The sequence below is a fragment of the Hylobates moloch genome, unplaced genomic scaffold (assembly GCF_009828535.3).
Source record: "Hylobates moloch isolate HMO894 unplaced genomic scaffold, HMol_V3 SCAFFOLD_4, whole genome shotgun sequence".
NCBI lineage: Eukaryota > Metazoa > Chordata > Mammalia > Primates > Hylobatidae > Hylobates > Hylobates moloch.
In genome coordinates this window covers 103,726,096-103,738,890 of record NW_026652279.1, presented here as the reverse complement: position 1 = coordinate 103,738,890, position 12,795 = coordinate 103,726,096, and the positions used below count along the sequence as shown (strand labels likewise).

At 48.0% G+C, this 12,795-nt stretch overlaps 1 protein-coding gene across 2 annotated transcripts in view; it reads right to left on the bottom strand.

Annotated features, from left to right (window-relative positions):
- DGKH (diacylglycerol kinase eta) overlaps positions 1-10,855 on the bottom strand; it is a 193,962-nt gene extending 183,107 nt beyond the window's left edge. The window contains exons 1-2 of one of the 2 annotated variants that reach the window (XM_032150777.2): positions 10,646-10,855; positions 2,648-2,851 (exon numbers count right to left, since the gene is read on the bottom strand). In XM_032150777.2, coding sequence (XP_032006668.1) covers positions 2,648-2,851; positions 10,646-10,705 — 264 coding nt within the window. In that variant the 5' untranslated portion in view covers positions 10,706-10,855. The remainder of the gene's footprint in view (positions 1-2,647; positions 2,852-10,645) is intronic. The other variant, XM_032150772.2, reaches the window with a different exon arrangement.
- Positions 10,856-12,795: the final 1,940 nt, after the last annotated feature.

The following is a 12,795-nucleotide window of genomic DNA, read 5'->3' as shown; positions in this document are numbered from 1 at the left end:
AGATCCCTGAGGAATCGCCACACTGACTTCCACAATGGTTGAACTAGTTTACAGTCCCACCAACAGTGTAAAAGTGTTCCTATTTCTCCACATCCTCTCCAGCACCTGTTGTTTCCTGCTTTTTTAATGATGGCCATTCTAAAGGTCCTTCCCTTGATTCTCATCTGAATCATAACTGAAGACTGGGAACCAACGTTAAATTTAGTAGTTCTCATTCTATAAATTCCCCCTATTGCTCTCACTTTCTTCCCCGAGAATCAGTATATGTGATAAAAGATGTAAATGATGAAGTCTGTGACATACATGAACAGTCCAATTGCAGGAGGTGGGGTATGAGGTTGAAGCTCACTGGTCTCAGAAATCTTATACCCTGATCTCAAGTGTTCATATATGAAAATGTTGATGAACTTACATGCACTCTAACATATGAGAAAGTGTAAAATGCTGAATTTCTGACATTCAATACACTTTTGAAATTCAAGCAATATTTCATTTCATAATCAAAAATGATCTCTCATGGCAAAATGTATGTGCTAAATGTTTTTATTATAAAGTCAGATAGAAAATCACAAATAATGTGCTTTTTAAATTTACTTGTAGTCTCCATAAGCATATAATCTTAGCTATTACAACGAGTGCATGAAACCTATAAAATATAGTGGTACTCCCAACAAATTTGTTGTTTGACGTGATTCAATTCAATTTAGAGCCATCTCTAAGTTTTCTTTCGAACAGTATAAATCTACTAGTTAATCCTGATATAAGTATGCATGGAATTTTGACCATTTCATATAAATATGTAACATACACGTTTGTTTGCTTATTTGTTTAAGAGACAGTCTCGCTTCATTGCCCAGGTTGGAGTGCAATGGCACGATCTCAGTTCACTGCAGCCTTGAACTCCTGGGCTCAAGTGATCCTCAGGTACCTTGTTCTCCCAAAGTGCTGGGATTACAGGCGTGAGCCACCATGCCCGGCCTCTATACAATTTTTTTTTTTTTTTTTTACCTGCCATTTTGCCCATCATTAACACAGTTTATGAACTTTTTTCAGAATTAAGATTTGAAATATTAAAAACACTTTTAGGAAAGTCCCTAACTTTTTAAAAGCCTTAATCTTACAAAAACACATTAAATGCCATATTCTTAATTTACTACAAACTCAAAAACGTCACTATTAAAAGGAGTTACAAGATGTACTCTTAACTAAAGTGACTGAATCCCTAACTCTGTAGTAAGTGCATCTTGTCAACAGTTGTTCTTGTCTGTTGTTCTTACACATATATATTTCAGAAAATAAGGAAGCAGGCTACTACAAACATTAATCCACTAGCTGCTTTTTTTGTCACTCAAGCTAGAGTGAAGTGGCGCAATCTCTGCTCGCTGCAACCTCCGCCTCCCGGGTTCAAGCGATTCTCCTGCCTCAGCCTCCCGAGGAGCTGGGATCACAGGTGCACGCCCCAAAGCCCAGCTAATTTTTGTATTTTTAACAGAGATGGGGTTTCACCATGTTGGCCAGGCTGGTCTGGAACTCCTGGCCTCAAGTGATCTCCCTGCCTCGGCCTCCCAAAGTGCTGGGATTACAGGCATGAGCCACCGTGACCGGCCTCCACAGGCATTGAATAAAAATTATGTTTCCAAACAGGAGTTCATTGACCTTAGGGAAAATTTTTCATAAAAATAGGTGTAGAATGAATTTTTTGCAAATTTATTTTTAAAAACGGTATCCCAAGCCAATGATTTTGTTGGTTCCGTTTTCAAATTCCTCGTTAAATTTCCCTACTGATAACAGACTCACTCTGTGAAGATTTTTAAACCACGATGAAAATTAGAATACATGAAAATCCTTTAATATCCACAAGCATTTGCTTTGTGTATGTTCATGATCAAATTAAAAAATTAACTTTGAGACCTCACAGGTCGACAGCACAAGCTCCATTAACAAGAGTAACACACCATCCTAATGTCCACATAGCACAGAGGTAACTTTTCATTATTAAAAAGAACCATGGACGCATGGTTCTGAACCCTGCACTTGGCGGGAACCTGCGACACGAAAGCCTGGCCAGCCCTTGGAGCCACGCGGGGTGCGGTTAAGCCGCGAACACCATGTCCCACTTGCCTGCCTCGGGGCTTCTGCCTTTCAGACCGCAGCAGGAAGCAGAGGGACAGGAAAGGCTGACTGGTGTCACCTTCCACCCACCCTCTGAGTGGGCCTAAGGGGGAAAGCAGCAGGGCTCACTGCAGCGCAGGCTGGTTGGCCAGCACATGCGCACGCTCCCCCGAACGGCAGGGAAGAAAAATTGAAACTCTCCTTTTAAGTTCCCTAAGTAGGAACTCGCAACTGCGCGTCAGCTTTTTCCCACGCTCCCGCCGAGCCGCGGGTTCCCTGCACCCGCCTCTGTCAGCCGAACTCCCTGGGAGCCCAGGCTTGCAGCCTCCCGCGCTGCCGCCGGGAATCCGTCCCGCAGCACCGCGGTCCAGCGCCCCCGGGCCCCGCCCCCCCCGCCCCGCCCGCGCCCCAGGCCCCGCCCCACCATCCCCGCCTTCCCCGCCTTCCTGGGATCGCCCGGCGCGTTCCAGCGCCCCCGCGCCCTCTCCACCTCCCGCTTTCCACGCGGCCCTCAGGCCCGCCTCCTCCGCCCTACCTTGGTCCGGATCTGCCCCGAGGTGGACACTTTGCGGATCAGTTTCTGGGGTCCCTCTTGCTCCGCTTCGCTGTCAGACGAATCCTCTCCCGGCCCCGCCGAGGCAGCGGCAGAGGTGACCGCGGCGCCGGCTCCGGCGGCCGCTCCTCCAGCGGCGCCCGGAGGGTGGTGCTGGCCTCCGGCCCCTGCCATCCTCTCCGACTCCTGTGGGGACACAGCACCGCCCGGCGGGGGCGGCGGCGGCGGTCAGCGGGTGGGTTTTGCCCGAGCGGAGCACGGAACCCCGTGCCCGGCCGCCGCCGCCATCTTCCGTTTCCCCAGCTACCCCCGCGGGGGAAGGGTCGCCCGGGGCAGGCGCCCTCCAGGAAGGGGTCCACCCGGCTCCTCCGCCCGATTCCCGCCGGAGCGGCGGCCACGGTGGAGCGCAGGGGTCATAGACCCCCGCCCGCCTGGGACCCCTGCGCACCCAGCCTCGGATAGGACCAGCGCGGGTAGAGAGGATGGGGTGACAGGGTTTGGAGCAACATCTCCCACTCCCTCTGAGGTCTGGGGTCCCCAGGATGGACAGGAGGGTGGGGGAGGCAGGAAACCTCTGCAGCCCACACCGCAGTGGCGATGCCCGCACACCCTCTCTCACTTCTGGACAGCAGGGGCAACACCGATCCCTGGGGAAGAATGGAAACCTGGAGCTTCCTCCCGGCACCCTTGGGTGCACCCACCTCCTGGACCCCGAATCTCTCCAGAAACACTTGGGCCTCGCCGCGCGGTTCCAGCTGAATAAAAGTCCCCTCTGCCACCAAGACAGTCGGGCGCTGCCCCTCGTCGGTCTCCCGACCCCCAGCCTCACTCCGAGGACCGTACCTCTCCCGCCTCCGCCAGGGCCGTCAGGTCCTCTCAGCTCTCCTGACTGCGGCGTTCAGTTTCTGGCCCACCCCCACCCCCATCCGGCGCATACGGAAGAGAAGAGCATTTTCCGGGAGGTTCAGCTCCGCTCTGAGAACTTTTCGTTCAGAAAGAGCGATCCCCTTCGGCTAACAGGAAACTGGGAAGGGCGTGGAGAAAGCGCAGAAACAAGAGAGTACACGCAGCCCAAAACGACAGAACGCACAAGAAGTGTCTAAGCTGAAGCGCTAACCGAGATTGCCTGGAAGAAAACAATACACTCGAGCCATGCGAACACCAGTACCCGAGACAAAAAGCCTTGGAAATCCTGGCAGAGCCACTCCCTAGCCCGGACTAGAGCAGGAGGAAATGGGATCAACAGGCTGTAGCCACCGCGCACAACTCCCCTGCAAGCTGGCTGCGCGGGCACTTGGGAACCGCGGACTGGCAGCGGGTTGTGCACGCTCAACGTCAAAGAAGCCTCACAGGTGTGAGGGGGCTGCGAGAGAAGACATTAAAACGACAGATCCCTCTTGTCATCCAAAGAGAACACCGAACTGGTGTTAGCTATATTTTTAAATAGGACAAAAAGTGCCTGCCAGACTGTGGAGTCTCTCCACCTGGAGAAAGCATTCAATCTCTGTTATCATGTTCAAGCCTTTCAGTACCCATTCCTTTCGTATTTTTTCAGTTGACATGACCTTTAAGGTTCTATTTTTTTTTTAACTTGCAGTCTTACTCCCAACAAGAAATTTGATTTATCAGAGCTAACAGTTCTAAGAAGTTTTAAGAAATAGTATGCAATCCCAATACTGGACATCACATTGTAAATTAAATTCATTAAAATGTAAAATATGTTTAGTTCAAATATTTAAAGACAGGAGACTGCTGCTATGTAATAATAACAGAGAGGCTATTTCTGCAGCTTCTGTTGTCTCCTTTAGGAAAGGAAGGAGTTGGGCAAAATGAATTTTAAGAGCGCTTAGAGCTCTACAAATATGTAATTCTTTATCTACAAAGAACATATTTCAGGAAATTCTTAAAAGAGAAAAATAATCAAAATAATGGCCTTCATTCCCACCTGTTTGGTCATGAACAAGTCCAATATTTTGGAAGTGTAGACAAGGACACCTAGTAAGGGATCTTTTGAAAGAATAAACTTAGTTTAGTCCTCTCTTTTAATGCAAAGAAACTAAGGCCCCAAATGACAAACTGGGACCAAAGTCAAAATCATGCAGTTACTACTCTAATGTTCTATTCACTTTATCACACTGTATAACAAAAGTCTATCAGTTACCATATACTTCTATTCATATGTTATGTGTTTTATACAGCAACATTTTCCAGAATCCGGGCAGCGAGTGATTAAACTGAAAGGCATTATCTAATGCCCAGCCTGATTTTGTGATTTTAACAGGTCAGATTACACATCTCACTCTTTGATTCAAACACTGATTGCTTAAAGATACTTAAAAGGTTTCATATCCCAGAGCTGAGCCATTAATACCTCAAAGTAAAGGTATTCCTTTCTCATAAAGATTTAACCTCAGAGCCAGCTTTGCACTTCTGCAATCACCTCTTCTGAAGACCCAGTTTCAACGAATCCATTATTTAAGATACCTGACTTACCAGCCTCTTCTCGGTCTTATTTTTAAATTAGAAGTTTTTAGAATGAATATCTAATTTGTGAACTGTGTACCTGCAATGTACTTCACCTTCCTTAAAAGTACTACAAGGTCAAGGTCTCAATCTTTCCAACCATTTCAACCATGTAGCTCAAAATAGCAACTGAAACAATTTCAAATATGTGGTATCTTACATTATTTATTTGATTTATAAGAATTCCTTGATCTTTTCCTTACTGATTTCAGATTTTTCAATAATTGCTTAGATGCATCTTACATTTTTATTGTTACTTTGAAATCTCTGTTCAGAACATATGACACACACACTATTAAAGACTTCAACATAAGCTTTATAGACACTGCATTTAGGATGAATGGAAATAGGTGGTAGCTACCCCTAAATTAGGTTTTTACTAAATAGAGATCCTGGCCCATTAAAACAAAGAACACCTATTAGACTGAAGATGTGTAAGTCACAGCCAAATTTCATGCCAACTTTATGAATATTAGTGTATTATTTTCTACAGAGGTATTTTGAATTATATTTTTACTGAACACTACTCATAACAAAGGGGTTTTATACCCATTGGCAACTTTCAAATCTCACATATTCTATGGTTTTATCTTAAATATTATACCATAAATACGCAGAATGTTACATTTTATATCCTGAAGAGCTCAAAGTGTTCTAGGACTTGTGTTCCTAATCAATAAGGAACCATGCAATCAAAGAATACTGCAGGTTGACCAAGTACAGGCATTGAGAAGCTGCTTTAATTAAAACTTAAGAACACGCTATTTGCTACATATTAAGAATTTAACATTCAAAACTTTTAACTTATTACCATTTCCTTAGTTGTTACCTGAATGAAAAAGATTTGGGGATTAATTGTGATATTAACTGCATATACATATGGTCATCCTTGTAACTGAGGCAAAAACCTTTCATCATCTAGACCTAATGCAAAGATGTTTATAAACTCTCATTTACATTTTGGCCCTATCCTTTGAAACTCTTTCCTTCCTAATTTTCCTTTCGACCTAGATAGTTTTATCAGCGCTAACTAGTATAAAACCATTTCAAAATAAAGCCAATTTTTTTTTTCTTTTTTTAGAGACAAAGTCTTGCTCTCTTGCCCAGGCTGGAGTGCAATGGCCAATCACAGCTCACTGCGTCCTTAAACTCTGGGCTCAAAGGCTCCTCTGGCATCAGCCTCCCAGGGTAGTCACAGGATAGCTGGGACTACAGACATGCATCACCAGGCCTGGCTAGTTTTGTTGTTGTTGTTGTTGTTTTTTAGACACAGCGTCTGGTCATCTTCCCCAGGCTGGTCTCAAACTCCTGGCCTCAAGAGATCCTCCCACTTTGGCCTCCCAAAATGTTGGGATTACAGGCATGAGCCACAGCACCAAAAGCAAATTTTAGTAAGTGTACTCTAGCATCCCCCAACTAAGGACTACTTTGTAAATACTTCCACATTTTTGAAGTGTTGGCTAGAATTCTAACTACCTATTTTCTCCCCAGTAAGGCTTGTTTGGCTAAATATCTTTCTACCCACCCATGCCCACCACTAAAGTATTTTTTAATTGATTAGAAATTTAGGTTATGTCTCTATTTCCACTGAAATTTGATTGCATTTCAAAGCTAGCCTTAAAGAAAATACACAGAAACTTAGAATGCTAAAATTTACCTTCTTTAGGCCCAATGACTTAGCCAGAATGATAAGGCTGATCGTTTATTTAAATGGTTCGCTTAACTAACTAACTTCAGTTCATCTCCCAATCGTGTCGTAAAGTTCAGCAACAGCTCAACATGGCTGCGTTTTAAGAAAGAAGTGCTGGGCCAGGCGCGGTGGCTCACGCCTGTAATCCCAAAACTTTGGGAGGCCAAGGCGAGCGGATCACAAGGTCAGGAAATCGAGTCCATCCTGGCTAACAAGGTGAAACCCCCATCTCTACTAAAAAGACAAAAAATTAGCCAGGCATGGTGGCACGCGCCTGTAATCCCAGCTACTCAGAAGGCTGAGGCAGGAGAATCGCTTGAATCCGGGAGGCGGAGGTTGCAGTGAGCCAAGATGGCGCTACTGCACTCCAGCCTGGGCAACAGAGTGAGACTGTCTCAAAAAAAAAAAAAAAAAAAAAGAAAGAAAAAAGAAAAAAAAGAAAGAAGTGCTCTTCTCTTTACTGTTTGTCAGCATCAATTCCTGATACTGTGTTTACTCTTCTGCCTGAATAGTTCCATGCAGAATCACACCATCATGTTTTAGGTTCCATCAAAAATGAATAAGGAGAGGCCAGATGCAGTAGCTCATGCCAGTAATCCCAGCACGTTAGGAGGCTGAGGTGGGCAGATCGCTTGAGCCCAGGAGTTCAAGGCCAGTCTGGGCAACATAGCTAGGTGCGCACCACCACGCCCATCTATACAAGAAAATGCCAAAATTAGCCCAGCATGGTGGCAAGCACCTATAGTCCCAGCTACTCGGGAGGCTGAGGTAGGAGAATTGCTTGAGCCCAGGAGGCAAAGGTTGCAGTAAGCTGAGAATCAGGCCCCTGCACTCCAGCCTGGGTGACACAGTGAGACACTGTTTCAAACAGTGAGGAGAGTAAATGGTTACATGCATGCTATTGTTATATGTACATGCCCTTATGTTATCCAGTAAGGGATAATGCAACAGGATCTGTTCATTATTGAACAGAATGAATATTAAGCGTATTCAATATTGTTCAGTATTGAGCATTCCTTTTCATAAATGTAAATGAGCATACTTTTATGGTAAAGCATTAAGTTGCCTATATTTGAATTTAAAAAGCAAATTTTACATAACTCTGACCTGTAATCCTAGCTCTTTGGGATGCCATGTCAGGAGGATCCCTTAAGGCCACAAGTTTGAGACCAGCCTGGGCAGATCCCACCTCTACAAAAAAATCCAAAATGAGCCCAGCATGGTGGCATGTGCCTGTAGTCTAGCTACTCGGGAGGCTGAGGCGGGAGGATCCCTCCTGGCTGCAGTGAGCTACGATCACACCACTGTACTCCAGCCTGGGCAACAGAGCAAGCCCCTGTCTCAAAAAAAAAAAAAAAGTTTTTAAATAAAAAAAAAAAACTTTGAAATGGAGTCCAAGTCAAAGCAGGTATTCCTAACCTGAGGTCTTTGAGGATCCACAGATTGGTCTTAAAGAAATCTGTGGTACTCTTGAAATTGTATTAAAATGTTTTTTATATATACACACACATAAATACATACATAAAACATGTATGTAACATATATGTCACATAAGTGCATGTTTGAGGGAAAGAGGGTCCATAGCTTTGATCAGATTCTTAAAGGGATTGCTGACCCCAAAAAAGGTCACGAATCCCCAATTTTGATGGATTTTGTGTCCCTTCAAAACATATTTAAACTGTCTCTCCAGCCCTTTCCCCCTTGCTCCAAATGCCTGAAAGGTTTAACATTTAAACACTACTTTTTTCCCTAATGTATCCCACATTTATCTTTATATGCCACTTTAGTAATTTGGATAAATTGTCTTTTTTAAGAAGTTAAATGAAAATTCCCTTCATTAGTTCTTCGGTGGACTTGGTCATCTCTGTACGACCACAGGGTTTAGAATAAAGTCGCTTGTAAAAAGTATTATTTTATGCCACATACCCATGATCTCTGAATGTATTTTTTGTGACTTTCTGATTGTAAACCATTAACATATATGAAACAAGACATTCTGTTTAGTTAAGAACGTTAGCTTTCTGAGGTCAAGGATCTGTTTCTCTGTTGTTGGTAACTGCTATCCAACAGTCCTGGAACATAATAGGTGCGGAATGAAAATAGGTGCAGAGCAAATGAAAAGGCCTTCAGTGTTTACAGAAAATAAACCTAATTTTTAAAAGATGGTTCTGCAGTCTGAATAAAGTATTGCAGTCCATTCACATATTTATGTTAGGGCTCTAGTTTTAAAAGCTCCAGTGCCAAGATTGGAAACTGAATACTTTCTGTGGAAAATAAATGAGCATTTTACTTGTCACTTTTGAGAAGCAAAAAAAAAAAAAAAATTCTCTAATTTTCTAAATGTCAAGTAGTTCTGACATCAGCAGCCTAAAGGAAAATACATACACCCGGATATTTCCATTGTGATTGGTGTTGGCTTAAAGTATCCAGGTTCCTACAGGAAAGTTTAAAAGTAAAGTCACTGAATTTAGTTCTCAATGATCTTTGATTTAAACTTCAAAACTGGATTTTATTTTTAATTTGGAGACTAGCTTAAGCCCCCGTGATAACCACAATGGAAGAAACATGAGCAGATGGGCAACCTGACGACATGTTCAAATTCACGAAAGCAAAGACAGCTGCAGATGCAGAGGGATCAGAGTCGAAGGACGCTTCTGAAAGGTCAGGAATCAGGCCGAGAAACGTACTCTGGGCAAAGGAGGTACTCTGGGCAAAGGAGCTGAGAGCGTATATACTATAAAAGAAAAAGGACAGCCAACCCTGGCACCTGATCTAGCGGCTCTCAACAGGCAGAGGGCTGGCCTGAGCAGACTCGGAGAGTCCCTGGGAAAACAGCATCCGAACACGTTGACCGGAACACGGGTGAGGCCAGAAATATCGGACGGGGCTTTTCAGACCGGCTCAGAATGTCAACCAAGAAGGAGTAGCAAATATCGAGGCAGGGCGTGGAGAGCCAAAATTCGACGCCAGGGAAAAGGCAGCCCACACAGGCTTCCAGAGCTCTGAGTGAGAGGGGGGATTCCGGGGTGGAATCCCTGGAGGGATGTGAGACGGTTCTGTTTGAATCGGAAGAAAGAAGGAAGTTGAGGGAGTTTGAGGGAACAAATCCAAAGCCCCCCGGTCTCTTCCTCCTTATCCTCGCACACATAAGACACGCACACACACTACTCTTGGCTCCTAAAATTACTCAACCTCCGCGTTGCGTGTGCAGCGAAATCCCAGGCGAAAGCGAAGTCAGCTTTCTGCTTCGTCCCCGGCAAAACCCGTTGCACCCTCCAGACGCCCAAGCTTTAGCGGCAGGAAGGAGTCGGAGGCGTGGTTCTGGGCTCCGCGCCGCGCTCAGCCTCTCCAGGCGCGGGTCCCCGGGAACCTGCGCGCCCAGGTGACGACCAGGGCGCGGTCTCGACAGGGAAAACCGGGCTTCTCCGACTCCCCACGCCGACCGCGCAGCCTGGCTTCTCCTCTCCCCCGCCTACATTCCACGGTCTCAAAGCAAGTGAAAAGTTGAGGAGTCGGTGAAGCCGGGAAACGGTCCTCGCAGGGCCGTCGCCAGCGGTTCGCCAGAGGTTCCTCGGGGAGAGCCTCGATCAGCCGGACAAAGGCGCTCCAGGCGGCGCGCGAGGAGGAGCCCGGGCGGCGGAGGAAGCGCTGCCCCGGCTGGGAAGCAGCTGGGGACCTCATCCCGGGCCATTTCCTGAACGGAACCCGGCCCGGGCGGGGGGAGCAGAGGAGAAGCGGGAGGGGGTGGGCGCGGGCGCGGTACCCACCGGTTCCTCCCACGCTGGGCTGCGGGCGCCGGGCGCGGGGCGCACGTGCTGCGGCTCCATCGCGCCGGCCCGCGCCCGCCGGCCGCCCGGGCGCGCAGACCCGGGTCCCCGCCGCCGCCGCTGCGCCGGGGCTGCTGGATGCGCTTCCCTCGCCGCGGTCCCTCTCGGCCGCCGCCGCCGCCGCCCCGGCTCCCCGCCCGGGGCCAGCCACCGGCCCACCCGCCGTCTCCGGCTTCCGCCGCGCTCTCCCGCCCCCGCACCGGTCCCTTCCTCCTCCGCCGCCTCCTCCTTCTCCACGGTCCCGCTCCCCTGCGCGGCTCCGAGCGGTCCGCTCCCCGCCGCCGCCGCCGCCTCCCACGGGCGCAGAATCCGCCCCTCGCTCCTTCCTCCGCCCCCGGCGCCCTCCCCTTTTCCTCCCCGCTACCCGCCCCTCCCCCCCGCCGCCCCCTCCTCCCGGCGGGCGGCCCGGGACGCACGTGACCCCCCTGTCAGGCCTTATAAGGCGCGGAACCGAAAGCGGCCACCGGGTGGTCACGGGCGCCGGGCGGCCGCACGGAGAGGAGCGGCCTCCCCCGGGGCCGGGCGCGCGGAGAGCGGCGAGGAAAGCCCGGGCTGGGCTGGGCTAGGCTGGCCACCGCGCTGGCGACGGGAGCAGACGCGGGTCCCGGGAGACGCCTCCCAGCGCCCCTGTCTCTCGCTCTCGCCGTCTCCCGGTGCAGCCCGCGCCCGCCTCCCTCCAAACGCTGGCGTCCCGCGCTGCAGGCGCCTCCCCTCCTGGGGGTGCTGAGGCTTGAGCGAAATCCCACTGGACAGTAACCGGCTTCAGCGGAGCGAAAACTCAGCGGCACTCCAGCTACGCTCCAGGGCAAGCTGCGCCGGGCACGGTTTCTTCCTTGTGATGTTCAAAAGAATGCAGATGGATTACCAACTACAGGAGAGGTTAAACTTGAGGGAGTGCTTTTTAAATTGATTATCAACGTTTTCATGGAAATAACCGGCTAAGGAGTCGATCTGTCTTCCAGTTTTATCCCTAGACTCAAATTAGGACATGGGCTGGCTCTCAGCGCTCAGTAAACAGCAAGTCTCCTTCTGCCCTTTGAAAAAGCGTTTCAGATAGCGTTTCGGATCATCTTGGCATTGAAAGCGATTTTCATCTAGTTCCAGTCCAAGTGTGACTGGCTTTACACAGTTTATTCCCCCTCCTGGACTTTCAGGTTCGTTCTTTCAGCATCTTTTCTGAGCCCTCAATCATGCCATCATGTCAAATGCATTCACAAATTTTAAAAACAAATCGGCAAGTCAAAAACACATAATTGATCTAGCCCGTCCCCAGCCCTCTAATTCTTCAGGATCCTGCAAACCGACTTCTGTGCCTGCTGTTCCACGGGGACTGCACTGACAAAAGTCACTTCGTGGTTTTGAAAATCCCCTAAACTATTGGATATTTTCCAATGCCCGTCTTACTTGACTTATTTGCAGCGTTTGCATTGTTGATCAGATTTTATTTATTTATTTATTTATTTACTTATTTATTTTCAGACAGGATCTCGCTCTGTCGCCCAAGCTGGAGTGCAATGGCGCGATCATGGCTCCCTGTATCCTCGACCTCCTGGGCTCAAGCGATCCTCCCGCCTCAGCCTCTCCAGTACTGGGACTACAGGCGGGCGCCACAAAGCCCAACTAATTGTTTCATTGTTAGTAGAGACAAGGGGGGACTCACTATGTTACCCAAGCTGGCCTCAAGCGATCGTTTGGTCTGGGCCTCCCAAAATGCTGGGATTACAGGAGTGAGCCAATGTGCCTGGCCCTGATTTTTATTCTTGAAACCATCCCTTCCATTGGCTCTGTGACACCTTTGTCCCCGTGTTTCCTAACCTTTTCTTGCTCAGCCACCTCTTCCATGTTGGAGCGTCTAAATGGTCTTGCCCTTAGTTTGTCTCTAATGCTGCCTAGGCACATGGCTTCAATTACCAACCATGTGCTGATAACTCATAAATTTCCGTGTCTGTCCCACATCTCCAGTTCTATAAAACGAACTTTTTACCAGAAATCTCTACCCAGATGTCCCATCGGCCTTAAACTCAACTTGACTAAAACAGAACTCAACTTTCCTGCCAGCTGGCTTTTCTCTCTAGTCTCATTCTCAGTAA